This window comes from Salvelinus fontinalis, chromosome 4, assembly GCF_029448725.1.
Source record: "Salvelinus fontinalis isolate EN_2023a chromosome 4, ASM2944872v1, whole genome shotgun sequence".
Classification (NCBI taxonomy): Eukaryota; Metazoa; Chordata; class Actinopteri; order Salmoniformes; family Salmonidae; genus Salvelinus; species Salvelinus fontinalis.
The window spans coordinates 54,971,803-54,990,213 of record NC_074668.1 but is presented as its reverse complement, the minus strand read 5'-3'; the positions used below and the strand labels follow the sequence as shown (position 1 = coordinate 54,990,213).

Below are 18,411 nucleotides of genomic sequence, written 5' to 3'. Positions count from 1 at the left end.
TTTGTAACTTATTCTTTTACATATTTTGTACATAATGTTTGCCGCTACCGTCTGTTATAACATCTAGACATCAGGACTGCGATTACTCACCACGGACTAGCAGAATCCTCTTTTTCCGTTCACGACTCTGACGAGCCCGACGAGACTTCCTCGGGAACAGGCCCCGAACCCCGTGATCTGCGTGAGGGGCCGAAAGGGGCTGAAGGTCCGGCTGCCTTCTGAGAATTCACAGGTGATCGAGTAAACCCCCACTTCCCTCCATTCTGCTAGCAAACGTGCAATCTTTGGACAATAAAATCGCAGAGTTACGCGGAAGATTAAACTACCAACGGGACATTAAAAACTGTAACATCTTATGATTCACGGTGTCATGGATGAACGACGACAACGTCAACATACAGCTGGCTGGTTATACGATGTACCGGCAGGAAAGAACAGCGGCGTCTGGTAAGACACGAGGTGGCGGTCTATGTGTCTTTGTAAACAACATCTGGTGCACGATATCTAAGGAAATCTTAAGCTATTGCTCGCCTGAGGTAGAGTTTCTCATGATAAGCTGTAGACCACACTACCTACCGAGAGAGTTTTCGTCTGTATTCTTTGTAGCTGTTTACATACCACCACAGTCAGAGGCTGGCACTAAGACAGCGTTGAATGAGCTCTATTCCGCCATAAGCAAACAAGAAAATGCTCACCCAGAGGCAGCGCTCCTAGTAGCCTAGAACTTTAATACAGGGAAACTTAAATCAGTTACTAATCAGTCTTTTTTTTACTTCTATTTTTTATAGGTATTTTTTTTTAACTGCATTGTTGTTAAGGGCTTGTAAGTAAGCAATTCACTGTCAGGTTGTATTCGGCGCATGTGACAATTAGATTTTATTTTAAATGGTCTGTATGCTCTAGAATATCATAAACATGTCATGTAAAGATATCCCCTGATATGGATCCTTTTCGTCCAGTACGGGGTGGGTGGGTGGGTGGGTGGGTGGGTGTGTGTGTGTGTGTGTGTGTGTGTGTGTGTGTGTGTGTGTGTGTGTGTGTGTGTGTGTGTGTGTGTGTGTGTGTGTGTGTGTGTGTGTGTGTGTGTGTGTGTGTGTGTGTGTGTGTGTGTGTGTGTGTGTGTGTGTGTATATATATATGTACACACACACTCCCATTAGGGAGGTCACTGCTCCCATGGCAACCACACCTTACTCTGAGGATGACCTTTTACCTTACCGTTCACACGCTTCCTCCTGTTGCCTGGGGGAACACTTTGTGTGTGTGTGTATGCATTTGTGTATGCATGTGTGTGCACGTGCCGGGGAAAGAAACTGGAAAGGACTTCAGCTGGCTGGCAGCAGTAGAAAGGCATCGAGAGAGTGGGAGGGTGTGAGTGAGGAGTGTGTGTATTTATACACTCATATTTAGATCGCCATGTACTTACACACGTCAGGAATTGGTGCATATTTATACTTACATGTACTTATATGCTTCATCCCAAATGGCACCCAATTCCCTATATAGTGCACTACTTTTGAGCAGAGCCCTATGGAATAGGGTGTCATTTGGGAAGCAGACATACACAGGGCACTGATGTTTCCCTATCCACTCCAGCTGTCAGTGTCAGAGTTGTTTCTGGGTTGAGATGTAGTTAGTGGTCAGACTAAATGAAGACTTTGTCCAACTGCTTTGATCCAGAGTGACTCACTGGGTTGAAAGTGTCCAATATAATCCATGTAGAGGCTGAGGATTTCCATTGGCCTGATCATACTGCTATATACCCTGTTACCAGTGTAGTGAGTGTAAATGTATGCCGGGAAATTATTTTCAACGATACTATGGCTCTTGAGGGAGCCTTCAAAATAATGTTCTGGATTAATTTAAAAAAAATGCTTTATAAGGATTTATAAGTTTGCGCGTGCACACACACATTCACAACTGTCTATTACAATAATGTGTCACAATAAGTACCCTGTGGTTGAGATAGATTTCAGTCCACACACCTCCGCACCCATTAAGTCATTATCAGAGATCACCACATAGATCGGAATGAGAAATTTGGTACGATTCATTTCCAACTCCATGGATTGAATTTCCTGAATTTCTGGAGATGGAATTGACCCAAGCTAACCCTGCCAACTTGTACCTCAGTTCATCCTTTTTTTCTAAATTACTTGTTAGATGGAGGTAAGCTCTCTCTCTCTCAGATTTTCTCGTTCCCTAATTTTTTCCCCAGATAACTCTGTATAGAGGTGGGCTTTCTTTCTCTCTGATTCTCTTTCTCTGATTTTCTCTCTCACATTCTCTCACTCGCTCCGATTGTCTCATTCCCTGCTTCCCTCTCTCCTGTCTGACCCATATTTCAGGAGCCAGACGTAGAATCCCATCCTGATGGGGGGTCCGTCTGCCGTGAGCCAGCCATTAATTTTTCATCTTCGTGCCCCAGCCCCGTAAATTTCCCCCTCCGTCGCTCCTCGGCCTACTTATTATTTCAGGCCTTTTTTCTCTCTGTCTTTCTGTCCCCCTCCCTAGTTTCTCCCCCCACTGTTGTTGTTTTATTCCATTATTTAAAGAGAGAAGGGGAAGAGAAAGGAGAAAGATGGGGAAGAATCCGTCATGCTCCACTTGAGCTTAGCGACTTGTCAAAGTTTCAGACAACAAAACTGGAAAAAGAGACGTGTGTGTGTGTGTGTGTGAAAGTGAGTAGCCGAGTGAGTGTGCCGGTATGAATGTGTGTGTTCCTACGTTCATATCATGTTCTTGTTTGTTTGTCAAACATTCAGCAGAACACCCATAACTACATATCCACAGTTTTACCACACACAAATCAAATCAAATGTATTTATATAGCCCTTCTTACATCAGCTGATATCTCAGAGCTGTACAGAAACCCAGCCTAAAACCCCAAACAGCAAGCAATGCAGATGTAGAAGCACGTGGCTAGGAAAAACTCCCTAGAAAGGCCAAAACCTAGGAAGAAACCTAGAGAGGAACCAGGCTATGAGGGGTGGCCAGTCCTCTTCTGGCTGTGCCGGGTGGAAATTATAACAGAACATGGCCAAGATGTTCAAATATTCATAAATGACCAGCATGGTCAAATAATAATAATCACAGTAGTTGTCGAGGATGCAGCAATTTAGCACCTCAGGAGTAAATGTCAGTTGGCTTTTCATAGCCGATCATTAAGAGTATCTCTAGAGACAGCAGGAGCGGTAGAGAGTTGAAAACAGCAGGTCTGGGACAGGTAGCACGTCCGGTGAACAGGTCAGGGTTCCATAGCCGCAGGCAGAACAGTTGAAACTGGAGCAGCAGCACGGCTAGGTGGACTGGGGATAGCAAGGAGTCATCATGCCAGGTAGTCCTGAGGCATGGTCCTAGGGCTCAGGTCCTCCGAGAGAGAGAAAGAAAGAGAGAATTAGAGAGAACATGCTTAAATTCACACAGGACACCGGATAAGACAGGAGAAGTACTCCAGATATAAAAAACTGACCCTAGCCCCCCCGACACATAAACTACTGCAGCATAAATACTGGAGGCTGAGACAGGAGGGGTCAGGAGACACTGTGGCCCCATCCGATGATACCCCCGGACAGGGCCAAACAGGCAGGATATAACCCCACCCACTTTGCCAAAGCACAGCCCCCACACCACTAGAGGGAAAGCTTCAACCACCAACTTACCATCCTGAGACAAGGCCGAGTATAGCCCACAAAGATATCCGTCCGCGGCACAAACAAAGGGGGCCGCCAACCCAGACCTAGGTTAAAATACTATTCAGAGCTTCTGCTCTTTTTTATAACCTGTAGGTAGGTAGGACTGGAGTCTGATGGGATAGTTCACATCTTCTGCTCTTTTCTATGTCAACTCATGGGATGAGAGGAGGATGCAAGGCAGGCAGGGGCAAGGAGGGAAGGCAAATCCTGAAAGTGCATAGGTAATACTCAAGGAAACATAAAACGTGTTATAAAATTAATATATTTTGTTTTATTTATTTTTTCACACACACAAACACACCTCAAAGCATAATGACCCTGGTAATGAATCACAGTGACTGTTCATCTCTAACCTCTGCCTGCTCTCTGACTGATGATCTGCCTAAGGACACGTGACTTCTGAACTTTCTGGTTTAGGAATTAGAGGGAGGGAAAGAGGGAGACAGATGAGAGATTCAATTAAATTCTACTAAGTGTGCCAAGTGAGTTTTTGGAATGAGATTCAGCCATAGAGTTATAGTTTAAAGACTAATCTAGGGGCTAGCTTTGTCTTCTGCTCCTGCTCCGGGTCCTTCTCCTACTCTGTTGCATCTGAATAGGAGAGGGGCGAGAGTAATCTTAAATAAAAAATACTAATATATCTCGTCTTTTCTGTTCTGACTCTGTTGGGTCAAAGCACAGGAAACCTGTGTGTGAGAAAACAAAAGAAAGAGATGAGAGGCAGTAGATTCGGGTCACGTTCCGTTTCAATAGTCACTGAGGTAGGAAGTACAGTCTCAATGAAAAATACTAATTTTATCCTCAAACATATCTGTGGCTGTCCCTTTTTTCCTGTCTCTACTCCTCTGAACTACTGTCACATTTGTAAGTGGGTTTCTTATTTTGTACATAATGTTTCTGCTACCGTATCTTACGTCAAAAAAAAGCTTCTGGGTATCAGGTCAGCGATCACTCACCTCGGATTAGACAAAGATTTTTTCTGCAACAAGCGGGACGCACAGGATGTACTTCAGACACCCGACAAGGCCAACATCCCCGTCATTGGCAGGAGAAAGAGACGCAGGTTTAGAGGACACAGGGCGAGGTGCCTTGTAAGGATCCGCCAACGGCAAGTGTGAAATCTGCCTTTACCATCGATATTACTTGCCAAAGATAGACAAGGTACGATCACGAATATCCAATCAACGGGACATCAAAAACTGTCATATCTTATGTTTCACCAAATCATGGCTGAATGACGACATGGATAACATTCCGCTGGCGGGATATGCGCTGCACCGGCTAGATAGAACAGCACACTCCGCTGTATAAGGAAATAAGCAAACAGGAAAACGCCCACCCAGAGGCGGCACTCCGAGTGGCTGGGGACTTTAATGCAGGGAAACTGAAATCAGTTTTAACTAATTTCTATCAGCATATTAAATGTGCAACCAGAGGGGAAAAAAACTCTAGACCACCTTTACACCACACACAGACGCATACAAAGCTCTCCCTCGCCCCCCATTTGGCAAATCTGACCATAATTCCATCCTCCTGATTCCTGCTGACAAGCAAAAACTAAAGTAGAAGGCACCAGTGACTCGGTCAATAAAGAAGTGGTCAGATGATGCAGATGCTAAGCTACAGGACTGTTTTGCTAGCGTAGACTGGAATATGTTCCGGGATTCCTCCGTTGGCATTGAGGAGTACACCACATTAGTAACTGGCTTCATCAATAAGTGCATCGATGACGTCGTCCCCACAGTGACTGTACGTACATACCCCAACCAGAAACCATGGATTATAGGCAACATCCACACTGAGCTAAAGTGTAGAGCTGCCGCCTTCAAGGAGCGGGACTCTAACCCGAAAGCTTATAAGAAATCCTGCTACGCCCTCAGGCGAACCATTAAACAGGCAAAGCGCCAATACAGGACTAAGATTGAATTGTACTACACCGGCTCCGATGCTCGTCGGATGTGGCAGGGCCTGCAAACTATTACAGACTACAAAGGGAAGCACAGCCACGAGCTGCCCAGTGACACGAGCCTACCAGATGAGCTAAATCACTTCTATGCTCGCTTCAAGGCAAGCAACATCGAGGCATGCATGAGAGCATCAGCTGTTCTGAACGACTGTGTGATCACTCTCTCCATTGCTGACGTGAGTAAGACCTTTAAACAGGTCAATGTTCACAAGGCCGCTGGGCCAGACGGATTAGCAGGACGGTTGCTCCGGGCATGTGCTGACTAACTGGCAAGTGTCTTCACTGACATTTTCAACATGTCCCTGATTGAGTCTGTAATACCAACATGTTTCAAGCAGACCACCATTGTCCCTGTGCCCAAGAACACGAAGGCAACCTGCCTAAATGACTACAGACCTGTAGCATTCACATCCATAGGCATGAAGTGCTTTGAAAGGCTGGTCATGGCTCACATTAACACCATTGTCCCAGAAACCCTAGACCCACGCTAATTTGCATACCGCTCAACAGATCCACAGACGATGCAATCTCTATTGGACTCCACACTGCCCTTTCCCACCTGGACCAAAGGAACACCTACGTGAGAATGCTATTCATTGACTACAGCTCAGCGTTCAACACCATAGTTCCCTCAAAGCTCATCACTAAGCTAAGGACCCTGGGCCTAAACACCTCCCTCAGCAACTGGATCCTGGACTTCCTGAAGGGCCACCCCCAAGTGGTAAGGGTAGGCAACAACAGATCTGCCACGCTGATCTCTTGTCCTCCTGTTCACCCACGACTGCATAGCCAGGCACAACTCCAACACCATCATTAAGTTTGCTGGTGACACAACAGTGGTAGGCCTGATTACTGACAACGACGAGACAACCTATAGGGAGGAGGTCAAAGACCTGGCCGAGTGGTGCCAGAATATCAACCTATCCCTCAACGTAATCAAGACAAAGGAGATTATTGTGGAGTACAGGAACAGGAGGATCTAGCACGCCCCCATTCTCATCGACGGAGCAGGTTGAGAACTTCAAGTTCCTTGGTGTCCATATTACCAACGAACTAGAACGGTCCAAACACACCAAGACAGTCGTGAAGAGGGCACGACAAAGCCTATTTGTCGAATGGGTGGGTCCTCAGATCCTCAAAAGGTTCTACAGCAGCAACATCGAGAGCATCCTGACTGGTTGCGTCACTGCCTGGTACAGCAACTGCTCAAACTCCGACCGCAAGGCCCAGTACATCACTGGGGCTAAGCTGCCTGTCATCCAGGACCTCTGTACCAGGGGGTGTCAGAGGAAGGCCCTAAAAATTGTCAAAGACTCCAGCCACCCCAGTCATAGACCGGAGCGCAAAGTCTCGGACTAAAAGGCTTCTCAACAGCTTTTATCCCCAAGCCATAAGACTATCCATTGTTGGTTAAGGGCTTGTAAGTAAGCATTTCACTGTAAGGTGAATACCTAGTGTATTCGGCGCACGTGACAAATAAACTTTGATTTGATGGGAGGTTGTCCACTGGAGGTTAAAAGACGGCTACTTTTTTCTGTATGAATATAAGAGAAATGTTACTAAGCTGTTTTGTGGGTGCATGCGTGCGCTAAAATATAAGATTCTTACATCATACAAGTGGTGTATAGGATGTTGTTTGTGTCATTTGTCCTTTGATTGACATCCCGTCTCTCTCGCTTTGTCTGTAGCTCCTAGAGAGTGTGAAGAGGATGAGTTCCATTGTCAGAACGGCTACTGCATCCGCAGCCTGTGGCACTGTGACGGGGACAATGACTGTGGGGATAACAGTGACGAGCTGTGTGGTGAGCTACACACGCACAAACACACACATGCACACCATACATTCACTCCTACAGTATACACATACATTCAGAAATGTATTGTCTTTGTCACAACTCAATCCGTTGACTTTAATAACTCAATATCTCTCTTTCCCTCTCTTACTTTCTCTCTCTTTCTCCCCTCTATCACTCTCTCACACTCACTCTCTCACACTCACTCTCTCACACTCACTCTCTCACACAGACATGCGTAAGTGTTCCGATAAGGAGTTTCGCTGTACAGATGGGAGCTGCATTGCTGAACACTGGTACTGTGATGGAGACACTGACTGCAAGGACGGATCAGACGAGGAAAACTGCCGTGAGTTGCCCTGTGTGTGTGTGTGGGTGTGCTTATATTTGTCCTGTTTCACACATGTACAAGAGATGGAGACACGGACACTGTCTAAAAATGAATTAATCCAAAACTAAAGCTTAAACACAAAAGAAAGATGTTTATTAAAACATCCTGATGCCCCAAAAAATCATCAGTGCGTAAATGAAAGGTGAAAACAAAACACAAATGTTTCGGCCTCAGGCCATCATCAGTGTAAATTGTCAAAAACGGGCCAAAACGTTTTTGTTTTCACTTTTCATTTATGCACTATGAATTTTTTGGCAACCATGCTGTTTTAGTAATTGCATTCAAGCCTCAGTGTTGGATGTATTTCTTTTTTCTACAGTGTGTGGGTCTCCGTCTCTTCCAGTATTCTTCTTTTGACTCCTACACACCTGGAACAGACACTATTCAGTATTAAGGACCATCAGACTCGTATTATTTATACGCATGTTGTGAAATGGAAATGTTTCGTTTTTTTTGCATATCCCAACACCCCCTGAGACACATACTGTACGTGTGTGTCCTCACGCTCTCTCTTCTCTCTCTCTCTCTGTTCTCTCTCTCTGGCGAGGGCGATTTCAATAGTATAGATAAAGGATTGGTAACAGGATTTCAAAGGGCCTCACACAGGTGTACAGTCGTGGCCAAAAGTTTTGAGAAAGACACAAATATTAATTTCCACAAAGTTTGCTGCTTCAGTGTCTTTAGATATTTTTGTCAGACGTTACTATGGAATACTGAAGTATAATTACAAGCATTTCATCAGTGTCAAAGGCTTTTATTGACAATTGCATGAAGTTGATGCAAAGAGTCAATATTTGCAGTGTTGACCCTTCTTTTTCAAGACCTCTGCAATCCGCCCTGGCATGCTGTCAATTAACTTCTGGGCCACACCCTGACCGATGGCAGCCCATTCTTGCATAATCAATGCTTGGAGTTTGTCAGAATCTGTGGGTTTTTGTTTGTCCCCCTGCCTCTTGAGGATTGACCACAAGTTGTCAATGGGATTAAGGTCTGGGGAGTTTCCTGTCCATCCATGGACTCAAAATATTGATGTTTTGTTCCCCGAGCCACTTAGTTATCAGTTTTTCCTTATGGCAAGTTGCTCCATCATGCTGGAAAAGGCATTGTTCGTCACTAAACTGTTCCTGGATGGTTGGGAGAAGTTTCTCTCGGAGGATGTGTTGGTACCATTCTTTATTCATGGCTGTGTTCTTAGGCAAAATTGTGAGTGAGCCTACTCCCTTGGCTGAGAAGCAACCCCACACATGAATGGTCTCGGGATGCTTTACTGTTGGCATGACACAGGACTGATGTTAGCACTCACCTTGTCTTCTCCGGACAAGCTGTTTTCTGGATGCCCCAAACAATCGGAAAGGAGATTCATCAGAGAAAATGACTTTACCCCAGTCCTCAGCAGTCGAGTCCCTGTACCTTTGGCAGAATATCAGTCTGTCCCTGATGTTTTTCCTGGAGAGAAGTGGCTTCTTTGCTGCCCTTCTTGACACGCAGCTGAATCAACTTTAGGAGACGGTCCTGGCGCTTGCTGGACTTTCTTGGGCGCCCTGAAGCCTTCTTCACAACAATTGAACCGCTCTCCTTGAAGTTCTTGATGATCCGATAAATGGTTGATTTAGGTGCAATCTTACCGGCAGCAATATCCTTGCTTGTGAAGCCCTTGTTGTGCAAAGCAATGATGATGATGGCACGTGTTTTCTTGGAGGTAACCATGGTTTACAGAAGAACAATGATTCCAAGCACCACCCTCCTTTTGAAGCTTTCAGTCTGTTATTCGAACTCAATCAGCATGACAGAGTGATCTCCAGCCTTGTCCTCGTCAACACTCACACCTGTGTTAACGAGAGATTCACTGACATGATGTTAGCTGGTCCTTTTGTGGCAGGGCTGAAATGTAGGGGAAATGTTTTTTAGGGTTTCAGTTCATTTGCATGGCAAAGAGGGACTTTGCAATTCATCTGATCACTCTTCATAACATTCTGGAGTATGCAAATTGCCATCATACAAACTGAGGCAGCAGACTTTGTGAAAAGTAATATTTGTGTCATTTTCAAAACTTTTGGCCACGACTGTACACTCTGAGCATTATCGTTGTGGTCATCTTTGTGGTCAAGAGTGTGTGTGTCGACATTCCCAACTTCTCCAAATTATCCTCATCCCTGACCTTTTTTGACTGCCCTAGTGTAAAACAAACTGAATGTCAGAACCACACACTGTCTTTATAGTTTATGACAGAAAAGTTTAGGGGTGAAAGAGAATGTGTGTTAAATATGTACCCCTCTCCCTCCCTTTTTCTCCCTTTCTCTCTCCCTCTGTAGCATCTGATGTAATGACGGCCACTTGTAGTGTTGAAGAGTTCCAATGTGCGTATGGACGCTGTATTCTGGACATTTACCACTGTGACGGAGATGACGACTGTGGAGACTGGTCTGATGAGTCCGACTGCTGTAAGTACACACACACACATCGGATTCAGGTGGCTAATCATTGACATCTGCAGGCTCCAGATAGGGCTGGGCGGTATACTGTATTTTACAATATACCGGTGTTGATTCATGGACCGGTTTAGGTTTTTACTTTACCTTCTATAACGGTATTTAAATGTTTGGTTTGTTTAATGGGATACGCCGTGTTTAACGTCCATTTTCATAGTTTACTTCGCTACTTGAGTCATCTCTCTCCGCTCACTCTCTCTCCGCTCTCGCTCTCTCCAGACCTAGCCCCGCCCCCTGTCACTCAAGGAGCACATTTGTTGTTCTTCAACCACGAGACACTTACGTTCAGTCTGCATGGTCAATGCAGCATATGCAACAATGTTGATAACAACAATGCTGTTTTCACTTTGCTCTTTCATATAAATCCAGTAGCGTTCTATAATTACACTATTAGTTTTTGTTGCTTACATCTGCAAACAGCAAGTTTGTCTTTTCTTAGAAAGTTGGGTCTTCTTAGCCGCTAATCGCTAGGTAGCTAGCTAATAAATGCACTGAGTCAGAGCAAACATAATTAGTTATACAGCCTAATAATACCAGTGATGGTGTAGACCTAAATCAGCATGTTGTTTGTGCAACAGTACCATCTAAATCAAAGAGGAATGCAAGAAGTATTAATTTGTTAGCTACATGAAGCTAAGAGAAAACAGACAATGTAGCCAAAGATTATAGGGTCCCCTAGGAAACAATTATCAACACTTTGATTCTTAAAAAAAACACTTTTTGTTCCTACCCTATCACATTAACTCCTCCCTAGCATTTCTATTCATTTTCATGTCAAACAACACTATTTAAAGTGCCCACTATCATATTCTAATGATATAATTGAAATAATCATTCTATTTCCATGATTCCAACATTTCACCCAAGTGTTTTGCTCTAAGTCAAATCGCTATTGCAACATTTGGTTCAAAATAAGGTTTTGATTCTTTGCCCATATCGTGCAGGCCTACATGGCAGAGTGGAAATTAACTCAAATGAGTGCAGGAAATGCAGAAATGTATGGGTTGAAGTTGAATTGAACAGTATAAACAATCAGAATGGAGAAAGACCCATTGAAATCACTTAGAATGTATGTGTTGCCACCCTGAGTTCATGCACTACTTATAAAGGAAATTTAGAAATGTTATAATTTAAAAACTTAAAATAGTGTCAATTGCCATCATACCAGCAAAAAAATAATGAAATACCATGATATGATATTTTGGCCATATCGCCCAGCACTAGCGCCAACGCCATAAATGCTACATCAGAGGCTGCTACACTGCTATGCAGAAAACACATACTGTACCTCAAATTCCTCTGCTACACACACACACACACACACACACACACACACACACACACACACACACACACACACACACACACACACACACACACACACACACACACACACACACACACACACAGAGAACCTGTTGTGGCCAGACGGCCTGCTGGAATTCTACCCAGAATGCCAAGCAACCTTTTTCTCAAGTGGAATGTAGACCAAGGGGTTAGTAGGTTAGGGGCAGGGAGGATTGCAGTTGGGCTACAACTTTATCATGAGGGACGGGAGTGAGAGAGTTCAGTGTTTGAGAGGTGCCACTGGCATCCTTTGTCTTTTTAAGGCTTTGTCAGGTGAAAGCAATAGTGTCAATACTTCCAGTCAAGTATACATAAAAGAAAAGAGATAAGGATAGGATAGGATCGGTTGGCCTCCCGAGTGGAGCAGTGGTCTTAGGCACTGCATCACAGTGCTAGCTGTGCCACTAGAGATCCTGGTTCGAGTCCAGGGTCTGTCACAGCCGGCCATGACCGGGAGACCCATGGGGCGGCATACAATTGGCCTAGCGTCGTCTGGGTTAGGGGAAGGTTTGGCCGGCAGGGATGTTCTTGTCCCATCGCGCACTAGAGCCTCCTGTGGCAAGCCGGGCGCAATGCACGCTGACACGGTCGCCAGGTGTACGGTGTTTCCTCCGACACATTGGTGTGGCTGGCTTCCGGGTTAAGCGTGCATTGTGTCCAGAAGCAGTGCGGCTTGGCTGGGTTGTGTTTCAGAGGATGCACGGCTCTCGACCTTCGCCTCTCCCGAGTCTGTACAGGAGTTGTGGCGATGAGACAAGACTGTAACTACCAATTGGATACCACGAAATTGGGGAGAAAAAGGGGTAAAAGTAAAAAAAGAATAAAGTTCAGCTGAGGTTGAACAGAATTGAGACAAGTTGGTGATGACAGATCCAGCTGTTACCATTGTAGCACTGATTGAGCTTGAGCACTGAGCAGTGACATGTTAAATGGCTACACTGCAGAAGTCTGCCTCCCTCACTCATTATGGCTCTCTGAGCGTTCCCTGACACAGATTCCTGGAATGCTCTGTCCCACTCTCCTTGCTGTCGTGCTAGAGTCTGCTGCTCCGCGGTGTGTCTATGTTACTTGTGTGTGTGCATTGGAAAACATTTCCCATATTTTTTTTCGAATACACGCAAGCTTGCTAGCTTGCTAGATCGCTATCACGTTTCTCTTCATCACTCCAGAGAATATACACTGTTAGACTACTGCTAAGACCTCACTGCTTTCACGTCCTTTCTTTCTGTTAATTTTTCTCTATCTGTCTTTCATGTCTCTCTTTGTACTATCTGTCTGTCCCACAGTCTCTTTCTTTCTCTCGCACTCACTCACTCTCATTTTCTCTGTCATGGTAGCCCACATAAATGCCTGTATATGGGGCTCTGTTAGCATGCATCAGACTAGGGAGTAGGATGAGAGGAGAGAGAGCAGTGATTCTCAAACTCCTCTCTTCTTTGATGTTGTCTTCAATGGTGATAAACTTTTATTTAAGGCTTTCATCATGACTGACCGATAAGTAAGGTCATGTTTAGTTGCATGTCTTCGCCCCCCCCCCCTCCCACCTCTTCTTCTCCTCTATCATCCCTTTCTCCTCCCTCCTTCCTCCAGTAGGAACACAAGCATTTTGCTACACCCGCAATAACATCTGCTAAATATGGGTATGCGACCAATACAATTTGATTTGATTTGATAATTGCCCCCTTGCCTGGAGATATTTAGAAATGTTGGGAAAGTGGAAAACGCATCAAAGAAAAAGAAACAAGGTCAGAGATAAATAAGGAAAAGAAGATATTACACTACAGCTGGGAGAGGAGACATACCAGAGAGGAATAAGACTAGCCATCCTCACACTGCATTTCTTGGCATTGACTGTATGCTGGACGCTTTGATAGAAAAACACTGGCACACTCTCAGATGGGCATGGTTTGTGTATTCAGAATGGAGAGAGATCTGGGCACACAAGCAGATCAAACGATTCTCTGTGTCTGTGTGTGTGTGTGTGTGTGTGTGTGTGTGTGTGTGTGTGTGTGTGTGTGTGTGTGTGTGTGTGTGTGTGTGTGTGTGTGTGTGTGTGTGTGTGTGTGTGTGTGTGTGTGTGTGTGTGTGTGTGTGTATTCTGAGAGTTGGGCACACACAAGCAGATGAAATAGTTCTCTGTGTATGTGGGTGTCAATGTGGGCGACAGGGTACCAGCTGATAAGTGGGTTTGAACATGAGAACACTGTCCATTTAATGTTTCTTTCCATTTCTCTCTCTCATGTATATATACACATATACAGTTGAAGTCGGAAGTTTACATACACCTTAGCCAAATACATTTAAACTGTTTTTCACAATTCCTGACATTTAATCCAAGTAAAAAATCCCTGTCTTAGGTCAGTTAGGATCACCATTTTATTTTAAGAATGTGAAATGTCAGAAAAATAGTAGAGAGAATGATTTATTTCAGCTTTTATTTATTTCATCACATTCCCAGTGGGTCAGAAGATTACATACACTCAATTAGTATTTGGTAGCATTGCCTTTAAATTGTTTGACTTGGGTCAAGTGTTCCGGGTAGCCTTCCACAAGCTTCCCACAATAAGTTGGGTGAATTTTGGCCCATTCCTCCTGACAGAGCTGGTGTAACTGAGTCAGGATTGTAGGCCTCCTCGCACATGCTTTTTCAGTTCTGCCCACAAATGTTCTATAGGATTGAGGTCAGGGCTTTGTGATGGCCACTCCAACACCTTGACTTTGTTGTTCTTAAGCCATTTTGCCACAACTTTGGAAGTTTGCTTGGGGTCATTGTCCATTTGGAAGAACCATTTTTGACCAAGCTTTAACTTCCTGACTGATGTCTTGAGATATTGCTTCAATATATCCACATAATTTTCCTCCCTAATAATGCAATCTATTTTGCGAAGTGCACCAGTCCCTCCTGCAGCAAAGCACCCCCACAACCTGATGCTTCCCGTGCTTCACGGTTTGGATGGTGTTCTTCGACTTGCTAGCATTCCCCTTTTTCCTCCAAACATAACGATGGTCATTATGGCCAAACAGTTCTATTTTTGTTTCATCAGACCAGAGGACATTTCTCCAAAAAGTACGATCTTTGTCCCCATGTGCAGTTGCAAACCGTAGTTTATAGCGGTTTTGGAGCAGTGGCTTCTTCCTTGCTGAGCGGCCTTTCAGGTTATGTGGGTATAGGACTTGTTTTACTGTGGATATAGATACTTTTGTGCATGTTCACAAGGTCCTTTGCTGTTGTTCTGGGATTGATTTGCACTTTTCGCACCAAAGTACATTCATCTCTAGGAGACAGAACGCGTCTCCTTCCTGAGCGGTATGACGGCTGCGTGGTCCCATTTATACTTGCGTACTATATTTTGTACAGATGAGCGTGGTACCTTCAGGCATTTGGAAATTGCTCCCAAGGATGAACCAGACTTGTGGAGGTCTACCATTTCATTTCTGAGGTATTGGCAGATTTCTTTTGCTTTTCCCATGATGTCAAGCAAAGAGGCAATGAGTTTGAAGGTAGGCCTTGAAATAAATCCACAGGTACTCCTCCAATTGACTCAAATGATGTCAATTAGCCTGTCAGAAGCTTCTAAAGCCATGACATTATTTTCTGGAAATTTCCAAGCTGTTTAAAGGCACAGTCAATTTAGTGTATTGCGAGACAGTGAATTATTAGTGAAATAATCTGTCTGTACACAATTGTTGGGAAAAGTACTTGTGTCATGCACAAAGTAGATGTCCTAACCGACTTGCCAAAACTGTGATGACTCCAACCTAAGTGTATGTAAACTTCCGACTTCAACTGTATTTATATATATATATATATATATATATATATATATGTGTATGTATGTGTGTGTGTATAGATATATATATATATATATATATATATATATATATGTGTATGTATGTGTGTGTGTATAGATATATATATATATATATATATATGTGTGTGTGTGTGGGTTGGTGTATTTTTGTATTTCTCTCTCACCACCTGGTGTTTTGATCATCCCATCATCACACACACTGCTTTATTCTTCTCTTCTTTCTTTTCTCCCTCTCTTCTGTGCTGTTGGCCCTGTTCCCTTCTCTTGTCTAACTGATAACACTGCACACGGACACATGCAGACACGGTGTTCTACAGCACTTGTTCTCTCACGCTTCCTCTCTTTTTTTACTCTCCCTCGCTTTATTCATTCCTCGCCTCTCTGTCCTTATCTTCTACCCTCAGCCTCATGTGAACAGGCTCTTATTGTTAGATCATTAATAAAAGTGTGTGTGTGCTCGTGTGGGTTCGTCTGGTCTTGGATAGATATGTTTGATTCTTTAGAAACGTGCATGTCCTGCCCCAAATGTTTATTTCTGTTTTGTCCATGTAAAAGCATTGTTGTATTACCAGGGTCCTTCAGATAAATTGTTTTACACTGTCAGGGATGATTAAAGTTCCAAAATAATTTTCGTTTCATCTCACGGTAGTGGTTGTGTGTGTCCTGCAGCCTCCCACCAGCCTTGTCGTTCTGTGGAGTTCATGTGCAGCAGTGGGATGTGCATCAACGCTGGCTGGAGGTGTGACGGGGAGTTTGACTGTGATGACCAATCAGATGAGAAGAACTGCAGTAAGTATCTGCTTATGTGTGTGTGTGTATGTGTTTGTGTACAAAATGTATGTAGATTGTGTACGTGTGTGCGTCTAACCGACTTGTCCTCTCCCTCCAGCCACCTCCATGTGTACTGCGGATCAGTTCCGCTGTGCATCGGGACGCTGTGTCAGGTTGTCATGGAGATGTGACGGCGAGGATGACTGCTCTGACGGCAGCGATGAAGATGACTGTGAGAAGACTGGTACGTGTGTGGGTGTGTGCAGATCGGCATCAATCTAATCTAGAGTGTACAAATGAAATAAAAGGGTGAAAAGAAAGAAAGAGCTCTATGGACTTAGTTCTTATCGGCGTAAGCTAAATCTTACACCTCAGACAGGCACCCTATAGTTTAGTATCCATGACAACAGTTGCAGGACAGCTCTCCATGCTGAAAAGCATCATTGGAGAGGAAACTGTCAGAGGGAAAGCATATTGGCACGTTTTACATGCTCGTAACCAACTGTGCTATTTTGTTCGTTTTTTTGCGTTGTTTGTAACTTATTTTGTACAAAATGTTGCTGCTACTGTCTCTTATGACTGAAAACAACTTCTGGACATCAGAACAGCGATTACTCACCTCGAACTGGAATAAGCATTTTCCTTTAAAACTTCTTATGGCTGCAATCCCGGTAACGGGATCGATATGACAACAGCCAGTGAAAGTGCAGGGTGCCAATTTCAAACAACAGAAATCTCATAATTAAAATTCCTCAGACATACATGTGTCTTATACCATTTTAAAGGTAATCTTGTTGTTAATCCCACCAAAGTGTCTGATTTCAAATAAGCTTTTCAGCGAAAGCACTACAAACGATTATGTTAGGTCACACCAAACCATAATAAGCACAGCCATTTTTACAGCCAAAGATAGGAGTCACAAAAAGCACAAATAGAGATAAAATTAATCACTAACCTTTGATGATCTTCATCAGATGACACTCATAGGACTTCATGTTACACAATACATGTATGTTTTGTTTGATAAACTTGATTTTGCATAGCCACATCGTTTCAACAGAAATACTCATCATAAATGTAGATGATAATACAAGTTATACACATGGAATTATAGATATACCTCTCCTTAATGCAACCGCTGTGTCAGATTTCAAAAAAACTTGACCTAAAAAGCAAACCATGCAATAATCTGAGACAGCGCTCAGAACAATAGTCAAATTTGCCGCCATGTTGGAGTCAACAGAAACCAGAAATTACATGATAAACATTCCCTTACCTTTGATGATCTTCATCAGCATGTACTCCCAGGAATCCCAGGTCCACAATAAATGCTTGATTTGTTCGATAATGTCCGTTATGTCCAATTAGCTACTTTGGTTAGCGCATTTGGTAAACAATTCCAAAGTCACGAAGCGGGTTCACTAAAACCTGACGAAATGTCCAAAAGTTCCGTAACAGTCAGTAGAAACATGTCAAACGATGTATTGAATCAATCTTTAGAATGTTGTTAACATAAATCTTGAATAACGTTCCAACCGGAGAATTACATTGACTTCATATGAGCGATGGAACGGAGCTCCCTCTCAGAACTCGCATGGTCAAAGAATGGTCACTTCATGGCAGTGGTGACTAATTCTCCTCTCATTCGGCCCCCCTTCACAGTAGAGTCATCAGACAGTTCTACAGACTGTTGACATCTAGTGGAAGCCGTAGGAAGTGAATACTCATTCATAATTCGCTGTGATTTCAATAAGATCTTGGTTGAAACTCGACCAGCCTCAGAATTTCCACTTCCTGTTTGGATTTTCTCTCAGGTTTTTGCCTGCCATATGAGTTCTGTTACACAGACATAATTCAAACAGTTTTAGAAACTTCAGAGTGTTTTCTATCCAATACTAATAATAATATGCATATATTAGCAACTATGACTGAGGAGCAGGCTGTTTACTCTGGGCACCTCTGTGCACCTTTCATCCAAGCTACTCAGCCCTTCAGCCACAAGAGGTTAACGAATCCGACGAGAAGGATATAATGCTTACCCGGGAACAGGCCCGGTCATTTGCGTGAAGAGAAGACAGAGGAAAAGGCAGGTTGGGCTGCCTTCTAAGGATCCGTAGGCGAGCGAGAGAACTCACACTGCCATCCGT

General features: G+C 43.8%; 1 protein-coding gene across 3 annotated transcripts in view; it reads left to right on the top strand.

The window, feature by feature from the left end:
- LOC129854014 (low-density lipoprotein receptor-related protein 4-like) overlaps window positions 1-18,411 on the top strand; it is a 221,259-nt gene that overhangs the window by 134,691 nt on the left and 68,157 nt on the right. For all 3 annotated transcript variants that reach the window (XM_055920608.1, XM_055920607.1, XM_055920609.1), the window contains exons 4-8: window positions 7,350-7,463; window positions 7,687-7,803; window positions 10,158-10,286; window positions 16,163-16,282; window positions 16,383-16,508. In XM_055920608.1, coding sequence (XP_055776583.1) covers window positions 7,350-7,463; window positions 7,687-7,803; window positions 10,158-10,286; window positions 16,163-16,282; window positions 16,383-16,508 — 606 coding nt within the window. The remainder of the gene's footprint in view (window positions 1-7,349; window positions 7,464-7,686; window positions 7,804-10,157; window positions 10,287-16,162; window positions 16,283-16,382; window positions 16,509-18,411) is intronic.